General features: G+C 36.1%; 1 protein-coding gene across 3 annotated transcripts; it reads right to left on the reverse strand.

Annotated features, from left to right (window-relative positions):
• Positions 1–94: 94 nt before the first annotated feature.
• On the reverse strand, positions 95–11,046 carry LOC148878852 (CASP-like protein 5B3). 3 transcript variants are annotated; one of them, XM_088960216.1, is made up of 5 exons: positions 10,509–10,868; positions 9,639–9,684; positions 9,483–9,526; positions 937–1,069; positions 95–829 (listed from the first exon to the last, which is right to left on the reverse strand). In XM_088960216.1, exons 1-5 carry the CDS (start codon positions 10,715–10,717, stop codon positions 638–640), a joined length of 624 nt encoding a protein of 207 aa, XP_088816342.1. In that variant the 5' UTR covers positions 10,718–10,868; the 3' UTR covers positions 95–637. The 3 variants fall into 3 exon arrangements, with proteins under 3 accessions (XP_088816342.1, XP_088816343.1, XP_088816344.1); XM_088960218.1 differs by having other exon boundaries at positions 564–804; XM_088960217.1 differs by lacking the exons at positions 9,483–9,526; positions 9,639–9,684 and having other exon boundaries at positions 10,509–11,046.
• Between the last annotated feature and the right edge of the window lie 4,273 nt (positions 11,047–15,319).

Genomic DNA, 15,319 nt, shown 5'->3' on the forward strand with positions numbered 1-15,319 from the left:
TGCTATTGTACCAGTCTCCATCCCCCCCACCACAAAGAATAAAAAAAAAAAGTTAATAATTGATCAACAACACACAAACAACCACAAATAGTTCTTTGGTTTATCTTTTGTATATTAAATATTTTGCTAATATGAAAGATGAAAGCTCTACTTAAATGTCAAAACTCCAAAACCGATTCCAAGAAGAACTCTTTTACTGTTAGCCAAATACATGTGAACAGTAATTGATTCCTGTTAACCAAAAACTTCATCAAAATTACAAGCTCACTGAGACCTATCAACAGAGATTGAATTTTCAATACATTCAGCCACTTAATTTTTCAAATGTTGTCAAGTCTACAGTTTTGATGCTTCTCCATCAGAAATCAGTTTTCCAGATAACCAATCTTGCTGATAGGCTTCAAACCTTTTCTCTTCATCATTTTCCAACTCTGTTTTAGAGATGTTTCCATTTGTACACCCATTTTTTGAATTTTGGGGGAGACCATGCAAGACAAACTTAAGAAGAATATCCTTGTCCTATTTCTTTTTTCTCCTCTTTTCTAATTGGAACAAGGGTTCAATTTCTTTATGAAAATATCAATTTCCCTGATCAACAATGAATCTTAGCTGAAGATGGAAGCAATTGAAAGAAGACCTAACCTGCAGCCAGAAGCCAAAACATGATAAGAGATGACATCTCAATCATTATCCAGCTCAAAAAGGCCAGGCAGACCGACATCTGGAATTTTGGGCAATCTTGCACCCTGCAGCCTCCCAAGTCTCTGGAGTATAAAACTGTTATCCCTGCTGCAGAGGATGCTGCTGCAAGAGACAATGTAGCTGTAACCTGTAATAATTCATTCAAGACCATAACATAATTTCCCAAATAGAAACACAAGACAATGGGCTTAATAGAAGAACAAAGAAACATTAGAAAGTTTAAGGGAGACCAACCCAATCCCCAACCACGAAGAGGCTGACCAAAATAATATTGTGAAGGATCTTCTTTCTTGCCAAGGCATATGCATCCAATAGTGCAAGCCCAAAGCTCCAAATGACTTGCAAGCCCATTGAAGCTATCAGGTAGCTGCAAAGGACAATTTAGAGTACAAACATGATTAAAAACTCTACATACAAAAATGAACAGTATTGTGCTATGATACTAGTAAAGAACAGTATTTTGAAAATAATAAAACCATGAATAATTCCCATAAGAAATGTTGAGGACTATGCCGGTGAGAGTAGGGGTTCTCACGGTTCACCATGGGCCTATTTTTGAAACTGAACCGGTATTACCGGTTTTTGGAAAACTGGTAAGCGAAACCGAACTGAAGCCGTTTGGTTAACCATCGGTTTTTCGGCTTTTCTATATTTATAGTACATATTATAAAAAATATACAATATATAATAAAAGAACTAGAAATATATAATATAATATTTTAAATAATAAATAATATATTATATATTATAAATACATAGTTATATATATACTGCATATTTATTAATTTATAATATATAGAAAATATAAAAAATATATAATATACATAAAATATATAGAAATACATGTAAACTGGTTGGTTCGGTTAGCCGCCAGTTTTCTATATTGGTTAACCGAAACAAAACTAGTACCTTTGACTTTTTAAAAATACCCGGTTCGGTTAACTGGAATTTTCAGTTCGGTTTCATCAGTATGGTTCAGTACGTTTTTTGGTTTTTCTTGCTCACCCCTAGGTGAGAGAAGATAATATTTGCACCCAAGTTTACAAGATAAGAACAGAATAACCAATTTGACATTATCACCATACAAGCCTTATCCCAACTAATAACCAATTTGACATAAAGAAGGAAAGTATGAGGTAAAATTTGGAGATTTGAAGCACCCCAAGTTCCTTCTATAAGAAAAATTGCATCAATGCACTTAAAATGTGACATAGACAATTGACTTGCCTAGACAGAATCACTATTGTGTTAGACGTAGTGGTAAGTGGCTATTAGACTGTCAACAATACCAAACTAAGGCAATATCAAATAAACTTATGCTTGGTACAATTTATATAATAACAAAAAAATATTCATTTTTATATTAGTATAGTTCAATAAGGTGAGTAATTTGGTTCTCCTTTGATGAAAATACTAAAACCAATATGAAGGACGCCTATTAAAGTTTTCTTTTGATTGTTAAATAGGGTAGTTCTGTTTGCAAAGAAGGGGTATCCCTTTTATCAAAATTAGGTGGTCGCTGGAACAATAATGCATACAAGGAACACTCTCAGAAGTTCAGGTCTGACCAGTGTAGAGACTAAGAACAAGGTGAAGATGAAAGATAAGAAAGAAAACTAAAATTATTTTTATTTACCTACAATATTAGGATTTTAAATATTTCTAACTTCTTGTCAGCTAGGCAAAGCATGGTTTTTGTCTGGGTGAAGCCTGACCCTGAGCAACTGTTTAACCAACTAATCATCTGATTCTCCTGATGCCTTGACTACACTGGTCTGTAGGATTGATAGTATGAAATTTTCAAGATGCCACTGCTGCAACTTCTAGATAGAAAGTGCAATCTGTATCAAAGTAATCTAGAAGCATCCATCTAAGATATGCAGTCAAGGAAGAAAATACTAGACAAACCACTTCATTGCTTCAAGGAGTTATCCAAACCATTTTTTTTTCTTTTGATGCAGAAATGGCTTTACACATAAGTAAATCACTTGTACTCTAGGTATTTTCAGACCAAAAAGAAATTCTTGAATAGCTAAGATGTACAATTGCTAACTAGAGCAGCAAATCAGCAAAATGGTGTTTTCCCTGTCAGTAAAGCATGTCTACCACCTGACTCAAATGGAAGGAAATACAAAACCTACAGGGAATATATCCATCATGGAAAAAGAAATCTTAAAAATCGTTTGCTCCAGCTTCATCATTTTATCCTTTTGAAAACCAATATGGAATTCCTGTTACTCTTCTTCAGAACTATGCATAAAAGTTTCCATTCATGCTACCCAACTTCATCCTATCCACTTTCCTCTGCTTAAAAGGGAAGAAAAAAGAAGTAAAATTAGGAGAAAAGAACACAAATTTGATAACTCACAATCTCCTATAAGGCTAACTGGTGCAAAACTACAGACACTATCATCCTCAGTTCTTAGAATGTATGATACACGCATCTCTAGGTTTCCTTATTAAAAAGGCTAAAATACTAAAAGTTGCAGTATCCTTAGAAATCACTAAGACCATTAAGGCGGTTAAAACTGCGGAGGGCATGCATAATAAAAAAGAAAAGAAAAAGTAAATTCCATGGAGCCACACATAGGAGAAAATTTTCTCCTATATGAAACAGCTGCAGAGATCTGGGAGGCTGCGAAAGACACTTATTCTCACAAAGACAACACCCCCGAACTGGTGACAATTGAGGGCGTCTTGCATGATTTCCGACAAGGTGATTTATCTGTGACCGAGTATTACAACAAACTCCATCAAAGCTGGAAGCAACTGGACGCTTTTGAAAAATATTCCTGGGATGCTACCGCTGATCTCAAACATTACAAGAAGATAATTGAGAATAAGTGGGTCTACAAATTTTGCTTGGGACTAAATTCAAGTCTTGATGCTGTAAGAGGAAGGATATTTAGCACAAAACCGCTGCCAAGCTTACATGAAGCATTCTCTGAGGTCCGAAGGGAAGAAAGTAGACGTCATTTGATGCTGGGGATGGAAAAATCAGCTGCTGGTGGTGAGTCATCAGCCTTGGATGCCCGAAACCAGCAGCAGCCACGCAAAGGGGGAAGGCCATGGTGTGAACATTGCCGCCGCCCTGGTCATACCAAAGAAACCTGCTGGAAACTCCATGGAAAACCTGCTGATTGGAAGCCAAAGACAGCAGCCGAGAAGGAAATTCGAGGCAACATGGCTGGCAGTTCAGAGCAACTTGCAAATTTTAGCAAAGAGCAATTTGATGGACTGAGAAGGCTGCTGCAATCACAGCAAAATCCACCAGTTGTTGGGTCAGGTTCCATAGCTCAAAAAGGTAACTTTCTTAAGGCTTTGGCTGTAAAACAAGAGCACTATAAACCTTGGATTGTAGACTCTAGTGCTTCCGATCACATGACAGGAGATAGGCGAGTTTTCCACATATTCTCCTTGTAATGAAACTCTCACAGTTAGAATTGCAGATGGTTCTTTGGAAAAAGTTGAAGGAACTGGTTCGGTTGTGGTATCCAGGGACATAATACTCAAATTTGTTCTATATGTTCCTAATCTAGACTGCAACCTACTCTCCATAAACAAAATTACCCAAGATCTTGACTGTATAGCTAATTTTTCTCCTTATGTCTATGAATTTCAGGATTTGACTTCGGGAGGATGATTGGTAGTGCTAGGAGTCATGCTGGGCTCAATCATCTTGAGGTTCAACCGGATTCTGTAAGACAATCTCATCTAGGAGTGAGTGAACCTATTTCTTGTCATAGTAATTCTTGTGTGTCTGTTAGTGAGTTGAAAAGTGAGAGTGAGAGGTTGGTGATGGTGTGGCATTACAGGTTAGGTCACCCAAGTTTTATGTACTTATCCAAACTTTTCCCAAGCTTATTCAGAAATGAAAGTGCTAGTTCTTTTCAGTGTGAAATTTGTCAATTTGCAAAACACTCTCGCATTTCATACCCAATTCAGCCATACAAAGCATAGAAACATTTTTCTATGATCCACAGTGATGTGTGCGGTCCATCTCAAGTTCCAAATGTCACAGGAGCTCGGTGGTTCATCTCTTTCATAGATGATCACACACAACTCACATGGATTTTTCTTATGAAAAAATAAATCAGAAGTTCCTCAAATATTTAAGAATTTCAAAACAATGATTAAAAATCAATTTCAAACTTCTATTCAAATACTTAGAACTGACAATGGAAGAGAGTTTTTTAACTCTAGTCTTGGCTCATATCTATCAGCTGAGGGAATCATACACCAAAGTTCCTGTGTAGATACCCCTCAGCAAAATGGGATAGCCGAGAGAAAGAATAGACACCTTCTGGACATTGCCAGGTCTCTGTTGTTTTCATCCAATGTTCCAAAACGTTTTTGGGGTGAGGCTATACTTACAGCAGCATACCTAATCAATCGACTTCCATCCAAAGTACTAGATTTTTCCACTCCAAATCAAGTATTTTTACAACACTTTCCTCAAAGCCGGCCGATTTCCTCTCTTCCGCTAAAAATATTTGGGCGTACTGTGTTTGTGCATATCCATCAACAACATCGAACCAAGCTTGACTCTCGATCCACCAAATGTATCTTTATAGGGTACTCTCCCAACCAAAAGGGTTACAAATGCTTTTGTCCTAACAACCAAAAGTTCTATCACACCATGGATGTCACATTTTTTGAAACCAAACACTATTACCCCAAAACTGATATTCAGGGGGAGAGTTCTAGTCAAAGTCAACCACAAGAATATCAGTTTTTCTTGGATAGCATAGATTGCACACCATAAACACCGGAAACACCTGAAACACCTTCTCCAAGTGTCCAAATTGAACCTGAACCGAAATCAACTGATTCTGAATTTCCCGAGATAATTGTCTATCACAGAAAAAGGGGAGAACCGAAGGAATCAGAGACTCTAAGCAGATTCATAGATACTGCCAACATCTGAACCCGAGGTAAAAATCCCTACATCTGACTTATAGACTGTGGAGGAAAATTTTGCAGGTACTAGTTTAAGTGACCATGATAATTCCAATGAGAACCTACCCATTGCACTTAGGAAAGGGGTGAGAGAATGCAGAAGTAGGCAATTGTACCCTATTGGCAACTATGTGGATTATGAGGGACTATCTTCATCTTACCAAGCGTTCACCAGCAAAATCAATTCTATCTCCATTCCTGATTCAATCCAAGAATCCATGGCTATCCTAGAATGGAAGAAGGCTGTTAATGAAGAAGTTAATACTCTAGTGAAGAATGGTACTTGGGAAATTACTGATTTGCCTCATGGAAAGAATGTGATTGGGTGCAAGTGGATCTTCACTGTAAAAACAAAGGCAGATGGTAGTATTGAGAGATACAAGGCTCGGTTGGTAGCTAAGGGATTTACTCAATCCTATGGCATAGATTATGAGGAGACCTTTGCTCTGGTTGCAAAACTCAACACTATTCGGATACTTCTCTCTCTTGCAGCAAATTTGGATTGGCCCCTCCATCAACTAGATGTCAAGAATGCATTCTTGAACGGGAACCTAGAAGAGGATGTCTATATGGACATTCCTCAGGGACTATACAACTCATCAAACATCAACAAAATTTGTAGACTAAAGAAGTCACTTTATGGTCTCAAACAATCACCCCGAGCTTGGTTTGAGAGGTTTACCAGAGTTATGAAGAGTAATGAGTATATACAGGGACAGTCTGATCATACAATGTTTGTCAAACATTCTTTAGAAGGATTGATTTCTGCGTTGATTGTCTATGTTGATGATATTGTTCTAACAGGGGATTATGCTGAGGAGTTTCCAAGAGTCAAAGAATTTCTTACTAGAGAGTTTGAGATCAAGGACCTAGGTAAACTCACATACTTCTTGGGAATGGAAGTGGCTGGGTCTAAGCGGGGCATTGCAGTTTTTCAAAGTAAGTATGTACTAGATCTTCTTAAAGAAACATGTATGCTTGGGTGTAAACCTGCAGAGACACCTATGGACTACACTACCAAACTTGGTTCAAATAAAGAAAGTGCTCCTATAGATAAGGGAAGATATCAAAGGCTTGTATGGAAGTTGATCTATCTCTCACATACTAGGCCTGGCATAGCATTCTCAATAAGTGTTGTTAGTCAGTTCATGAACAACCCTACTGAAGAACACATGACAGCGGTGTACAGAATCTTGAGATACTTGAAAATGACTCCAGGAAAGGGACTGTTATTCAGAAAAAAACTCAAGTAGGGAAGTGAAATTGTATTCTGATGCAGACTGGGCAGGCTCAATCACAGATAGACGATACACTTCTGGATATTGTACCTATGTTTGGGGAAATTTGACAACATGGAGAAGTAAAAAGCAAGCTGTGGTGGCTAGGAGTAGTGCAGAAGCAGAATTTCGAGCGATGACTCATGGTATTTGTGAAGGAATTTGGGTGAAAAGAGTATTAGCCGAATTGAAGATACCTTCTGAGGGAACAATCCAGCTACTGTGTGATAGTCAATCTGCCATCAATATTGCTAATAAATCCAGTTCATCATGACCGAACCAAGCATGTGGAAATAGATCAGCATTTTATCAGAGAAAAGATAGAAGGGAAAGTAATCAAGCCTGTTTATATTCCTTCTAATCTTCAGACTGCCGATATCCTAACTAAAGTACTTCCAAGGGCGCATTTTGAAGATCTTAGTTGCAAGCTGGGTATGATAAATATTTACAACCCAGCTTGAGGGGGAGTGTTGGGATTCTTTGCTGTAAAGTAGCTATAAATTAGGCTACAGATCAGGTGTAATTATCTATATAATTGTTTCCTTATTTAGAATAGATTAGGCAAGATTTTCTCTTTTAAAATAGGGAACAAGTCCTAACGTTTAGGACTCCAATTGTATATAAAAACATGTTCTGCTGGAATAGAAAAAACAGGTCATTCAAGCCTAATTATTCACACAATATTTTCAAATCTTATTTCATTTAAAATATAAGTTTCACTGGTTTACTAAGAAACATTAAGAACCAGTCTGCTCTTTCTACCTAAGACAACTCTTCACAATGAGAAAGAGTGGGACCAAATAAAATAAATACAACTATTCTTGACTGGATACCAGTAGTCAATTTAAAAAACATGTTATCTGAATCATTTATGGATAGAGTGCAGATATTTTCCCAATTATTACAGTACTCAAATACAACCCTTGAAGTTAAAACTGAGGACTTCTGATATTACTTCCACCCCTTCGTGAACTGTTTCAACTTTCAAGTTTTATATCCATTCAAATGAACTTGTAAAACCATTAAAGACAAATCATACAAGGCATCTTTCAAAGATCCTCATAATGATTACTGAAAGCCAAATCCATCTAGACCTAAATTGCATTTTTTAAGAAAATTGCATTTTAATTATCAGACTCCCATGCTGCAATTAAGTTTCGCATCATACTTTAGAGTATGACAAGCACTAGCCCTTAAAACATTGACAAATTAACTTTATTATTGACAATAACCCTTTTTTCTACGATCATCCTTCACATTTTCAGTAGAATGTTGACCATTTAAAACATTGACAAATGAACTTTATTATTCCCAATGTGATCACAAGAATATTGCAGCTTTATCCTTGTTAAAGATCAACAGTTTTTATTCAGTTTTTCCAAGAATAATTTTTATGTCATACATGGATTGAAATCATGGGCCATTACTTGGTGTATTGGTGCAATATCGGGCTGGGAAGTGTGAGAACATTGGTACAAGTCTGAAAGCAGCCGCTTTGTGAAAAAAAAAAAAATTGCCAAAGGTTAGGAATGTATTCAGTCTACCCCTCCCGAGACTCCAGATGGCTGGGACCAACATTAGGTAATGTCCTTTTTACAAGGCTTGGAATCACTTTAAAGCAAATTAGTTGTAAGATAATTTGGATATCAAATACAAAGTAATAAATACATTGCTTTACTAGTCTTCTTTCTGGACAATAGTTTTGGTCAATAATCTCCTACATATCAAATGCCTAGCAAATTGGTTATAAAATAATTTTCATATCAAACACAGTAATAATTTCCCCTTCTCATTTGGATTTCAAATAAAAGATCGTTACAGCTTTTCCACTTTTGAAGTAACATCATCAGCAAAGGAGGATGTACAGTTATCATCAAGTGAGGATATTTCCTGCTAGTTTCCATAGTGCCCCATACACTTTATGCATCCTTTAGTATTATATTAGAAATGCCAATGTCTTAATTATTATTCTATCCATCCATCTATGGAGTCATATTTGGGAAGAATTGATGTGATGCCTTACCACATTTTCCATTCTCACTGGTTCTTAATTTCCCTTTATTCTCAAAACTTCAATTTCTCAAGCATGTAATTCCTTAATGACCTTTAATTTCTTACACAAACACTAATCATCAACAGAAAATGGACCAGTGAACAGTGGTTTGATAGTTCAACTACAAATGTTTAGAGAATTTTCTGTTTCTCAACAATTTCCATAATAGGAAAATGGGAATCACTTCAGGTATGATTTGATAGGCATTTTATATTCCATCATACACTTGTCAAACTCTTTGCCGCCTTAGGGCCTTGTAACATTTAGGATGTTGTACTAAACAAGAGCTAGAAATATAATAGAGAAAACAGAAAAATGTCTGTGTTTTTATCTTAAAAAAACAATGTTGGGCTGATGGTAAATCATTATTTCTTCACTTTCATCAAGTCAGGCTTCACTGCATGTGCAAGAAAGATGCTTTATGAGGATAAGTTAACAAACTGGAACTTCTTATTGAATTGTTTCAGAAAAGGAACAGAGCAATAGCATGCCTGGTCAGCTGGTCCAAGAAAACTTTCCTTCTTCCCTCAGTGATCTATGTCCAAAGATAATAAACACCTTTTAAGGAGGCTCTTCAACGAACAAAACATAACCCACTGAAATATCTTTTTAGAAGGAATAGATCATGGGATCAAACCAAGTAAAACCTTAAGTGCTTGAAGTTGGAAACAAATGAGAATTTCCTTCTTCCCCCTGTATTGCCAAAAAAGGAGGAAAAACAAATGATAGTGGATTGGATTTCTTTTTAGGGTTGTTGGTTAGCAAAAGAGATGGATAAAAAATTTCCAAGAAATATGGAGAAACAAAGCTCACTAATAAAATGGGATCAAGGACCCAAAACATGTAAAAGCCTCACATCAAAGAAAATGTTGTGAAATTGTTTCTCCCTCAGAAGTGCAGTTCACAAACAGAAGTCAATAAGATAAGTAGTGATATCAAAAGTATCTATTTATCTTCTTACCCAGAAAAGAGTATCTACTTATCTACCTAGATGGGTGATTATGTCGAAAGTAGTAAAATTCTGGGAGATTTCTAGTAAGAATGGAAGATGTAGTAAAATCAAGTAAGTAAAGTCAAATCCCAGAACTGGAATTCAATCCTGCCTTCATCTACTAAACATTAATCATAATGTTATCATATCCAAAAAACAATAAACGTTGATTTTTTTATAGATTTAACCACTAACCACTGAAACATCCAAAGGGCACTATAAAGATGACACCAAATCTTATTAGACCAAAGTTTCCCCACTTTTCTCCCTCTGCTCTGTTAAAAATTTCCATACACTCAGGATGAAAAGGTAAACTTAGGATCAAGATCAATTATACCACTTAAAACAAAACGGACAAACATAGAAGGCCTTTCTGAGGTGAGAAATCGAATAAACATTTGAATGAGAAGTTTTAATTAGCTGAAGGATTAGCCTTTTCATAAAGAAAGTCAAAGTTAAGAAGCTCCATCAAACTTAAGATGGGGATGAAGGGGGAAAAGGTGTACAATTCGGAAGAGTCAAATACCAGAAAGCAGTAGAATTGAAGAAGGTTGATGCAGTGGCCATTGAAATGATCGAACCAACCGCGAACAAACACTGTGAAATTCGAAGAATAAGGCCAGTCAAAGTCCCAGGTGTTCCGGGGAGATCCTTCATCTTCACTAACCCAGAAAACTTCAGATCCTTGACTGTACAGAAGGAAGAAAACCCATCACCGCAATCATCACAACACATAAGAAAGCTCCATTAAACCCCCCACAAAAGGGACCCCCTACCGAATGCCTAGTTGGAAAGAAAAATAAAAGCTAAAAAGAATCCATCTTTAAAGCACTAAAGCAAACCACATTTTGGACCCTGTAACTGATACCAACTGCCAAGAGAAGAGCTCATCTGAGATGGAGAGAGAGAGAGGTTAGTTTTGGAACACTCCAACGTCATGGTCATTAGGCGGCTCTGTCAAGGTTGTGGTCGCCGTTACAGTTAACCGTAAACTCTGGTGGTTCCGTCACTTTCCGTTGTGCGGCTTCTGCCCATGTCATGTTAAATTGATTCATTGTTATATTAGGCAATTTCTACGATGTCGGAGGGTATGATAGCTGAACAACTTTAACGATTTGATCAATGGGAAGTGAGAATCCCTGTAAATTTTGATGAATTAACACTGGATTGGCTATCTTTTTAAATGGTAAAATTTATTTAAACATCTCCTTTTCATTTTTCTGACAAAATATAAAAATCTCCTATGAAGTTTCTGAAAATCCGAAAAAACCTTTCTTTAAAGTTTCACTTTCATAAAACCTCCCTGCAGTTACATTTTTTCCGTCTTTGTTTCAATAATGACCACTTCAAAACTATGAAATTACCCTCGTAAAAAAAGTTATGAAATTACCCTTACAATTTATTAGAAAATCTTTCAATATAATTTAAAATGCCAGATTTGCTCTTTAAGCTTCACTAGATCTAACATTTTTATAGAGTAAAATTACTTTATTCTTTTCAATCTAATTTGGAGATGTTGAAGTGAAAATTTCTTTTAGGGGTATTTTAGTAAATATTTATATAAATTGATAGATGTAATGGTAAAATTAGTACTTTTGAAAAACTAACGAGACAATAAAAAAGGGAGGTAACTGCAGGTCTTTTCAATACTGCAAGGGTGGTTTTTGTGAAAATGAAACCATAGGAGAGGTTTTTATATTTTACCTTTATTTTATTCTCTACAAAAAATATTCCTCTATTGACCACAATAGGGAGAATGACCATTCAGCTTAGGGTCAGAATTTTTAGGCTCAAAATACAATTGGGGTGGGTGCCAGCGCGGAATTGATGCCGATTCACAGGTGGGCATTGGTGTGTAGAGTGAGAGCTTTTGACCTTTTGAATGTTTATAGGTTTGTAGTGGAAATCAAAAATCTGCATTGGGCATGTCCGCACTTCTTTGAATTATATAATGGAGTGATTGAAATTTTAATTATGCTTATGCCCCTGTTATGTTAGAATGTGCACAAACTAGTATCATTGTTCTCTCTTACGATTGGTTGATGGAAAATAGCATTTCTAGTGAGAGTCCCCATTCTGTGCACCCATGGGTGCACTCGACGAATGCACCCTAGATTTTAAAAATTAAAAATTAAAAAATCAACAATTTTGATCAAGATAATTAATGGAATGGGTGTTTTGCATATTTATTTGAAACATGAAAGGAAACTTTTGTAAAAGTCAAATATATTGAGGAGGTTTAAATATTTGTGAACAATATGAAAGGTTTGAGTAATTTTCTATGGCAATGAAATTATAGGGTGTGGTGTGGTTCCAATCATGATAGGTAACATCTTATGAGGCTATCTCCTAGTATGACATGTTAGTCCACATTGACTCCATGCACCAATAACAATGATGGAGGCATGACTGTGAGGGATGCCAAGTGATCATCCTACTTGCCAGGTCATTGGTGGCCACATAGGCTAGTGTTTCATTGGAGAGAGCTTGTGAACAACCAAAGTTTTGTCTTCAACCACACCATACCTCAACCATATTAAAACTTTTTGTATCCCTTGTTTCTTAGTTGTTACTACTCTTTTTATTTATCAAAAAAAATTAAAAAAAAAAAGGTTGGACTTTTTGTTAAATTTTGAATGGGCCGGCCTTTGGGCCAAGCCTAAGGTAGTGTAAATTGTTAGCTTGGGTCAACCTGAGTTGCACCCCTACCCCTAAAAATACAAGTAAAGAAAAAGGGTGGGAGGTGAGATATGATCTTCTACTTTACCACTATGTCCATCTGAAAACCATCCTTTTTAGGGAGTGTCATCTATCCATAGATACAAGATCTCCCCTTTTTTCGATCTCTCTCTCTCTCTAAAACCAGCTTCAACAACTAGGCACAAAGGAACAAGTTTAATCTCTCTTCTTGCACAAGTATCAAATAAGGACAGGAGAATTTTAAACGACCCAATTATGATAGATGGTAAGATAGGCATGACATTGTTAGTGGAGGTTTGTTGTGCATTAAGGGAGTCACCAAAACTTTGGAGTTTGCACACATACCTAAAACTTAAACACAAGAGTTAGACACCATCTTTAATTCAAAAGCTTAAGCTATTTTGTTGTGGGCCTATTCTTGTATATAAATCCTTTGCATCTCTTTTCTTTTTTGGTCTCTTCACTTTATACACTCTTACATGAATCCCAACAATCTCCCACTTACGTGTGAATCTCTTCCACATTAAATACTTTGCACTCCTCCTTAAGATGGAATTTGTTTTCATATCACCAAGTTTGGCGTACATCAACCAAGAACCCTTTGCTCATAACCATTTGGAACCATTACCCAACTACTAGGTGCCAAATGGAGAATCATCCAAGGATGGGCTAGGCCATGGCCCACGGGAATCACCATAACCGCTCAATTATGAAAATACATTCCTATAGGTAGAATCGTTATGGGAGACCAACCATTCTTGCCAACTACTTGACCATGAGGAAACTAGCAAAGCCATGAGAGAGTCACCTAAAGCTGCAACTTGGACTGCGTTAGCTCGAACCTAGTCCAAAAAAGTTGGATTGGGTTAAAGTTTGGTTAGGGTTAGGGTTAAAAAAAGTATGAACCTAACCTAACTAGTGAGTTGGGTTAGGATTGAGGCTCTGGCCAACCTGAACTTGACCCAGATTCACATTTGTACGTATAAATATTATTTAACATTTATTTATACAAGTATTTGTATATAATGTATCCATTAATGCATGTATGTATATATGTAACAATTTTTAGTTTAAAGGCAAAATTTTTCAAAAAGTATGATGATAACCATGTCTTTTTACATATAATAATATTAAAATTGAATACCTCAACCGTGGAATTTAGGAAAGAAGAAGTGAAGAACATTTTGTCAAAATAAGTAAAGACATTAGACCAACCCAAGCCAACCTAAGCCCAACCCAAAAACTTCAAGTTGGGTTAGGGTTGACCTCAACCCAATCTAACCCAAACCTGACTTTCACCCCTAAAGTCATCACATGCAGCTGTAAATACTTACATTTAGTCGAACATTCAACTTTGATACCATTGTTGTGCATTGAGGGAAATAATCAAAATTGGGGAGCTTGCGCATACACTTAGACTTATGCATAAAAGTTGGACGCCATCTTTAATCTAAAAGTTCTAATAACTATTAGGTTGTTGATAATTCTTGTATATAAGTCGCTTGTATAAAAGTTATATATATATATATAATCCGATTAAATATTCAAATATTTGAATATTTGATTTAAATTCGACTAATTTATTATTTTAGGTAATTAATAAATATATAAAATAAAAATTATATTTATATAAAGTATGTCCAGTCTTAAATTGGCCCCACCCAAATTCCACTCTTATCCACTAGGAATGAGAATGAGAATCTCGTTCTATTCAACCAAACAGTGTGAATTCCAATTCAGACACCCTATTCTGCAAATCAAGCATACGCTTATTGCCAATTGCCATATCAGCAATGGAAATTTCTGCATAAGAATGCGATGGAGGGAGTGTTGGCCACGTCAAGCACAACATAGATCTTTGGATTTATTTGGGTCGGAAGCCAGAATGTTTACATGTGACCTCGAATTCCCTTTTATTTTATTTGTCAGGAGTAAGTGTTGTTTTTTTTTATTGGTCTATTTTAAATTTTTTAATGGGGCAGCTATTGAGTCACACTCAGACAAGTCGTGGTCTGACGTGACCAAATTCATGGCTAGGGCAATGAATCATCCAGTGTTTAGCATAATCCCCAAATATTCCGTACTAGTGAAAGCTAATTTTCATGTCATTAATTAGCTGCTTATGCTTAGGCTCAGTGTGGAAGGAGTACAAATGCAATTACGTAGAGTGTAAAAACTTATATTTTGTATTATTTTATTTATATTTGTATTGTATAAATTTGCATTTATATTCTTTCCAAACTGAGCCTAAGAACTTATTGCCCGAGCATTACCAGCGAATGGTTATATTTCAAGGCTGCATGACTGAAGGGTGCATTATTCCTGACTTTTTTCAATCACCTGATAACATATCTCATAAATTTAATATTCATTTAGATGTGATATTCCTAATGTGCAGCTAGATTTTGTGTTATCAACTTTTTTTGTTTGAGCTGAGATCTATTTACAACAAAAACTGTCCCAACATACTTCCAATATGATGATATGATCTGTATCGGCACATCTCACCATAAAACTGAGAACTACTGCCTACGTTAACTTTGAACGGGTTTGCGTGATTTTTTGCTTTCAAGAAATCCCGACTGCTTACCCAAATGAAAATAAATAAATAAAAGAAAACAAAAAGACCCTTTACCG

The sequence above is a fragment of the Nelumbo lutea genome, chromosome 1 (assembly GCF_056320005.1).
Source record: "Nelumbo lutea isolate HS-2025 chromosome 1, American lotus-T2T, whole genome shotgun sequence".
In the NCBI taxonomy this organism is placed as follows: Eukaryota; Viridiplantae; Streptophyta; class Magnoliopsida; order Proteales; family Nelumbonaceae; genus Nelumbo; species Nelumbo lutea.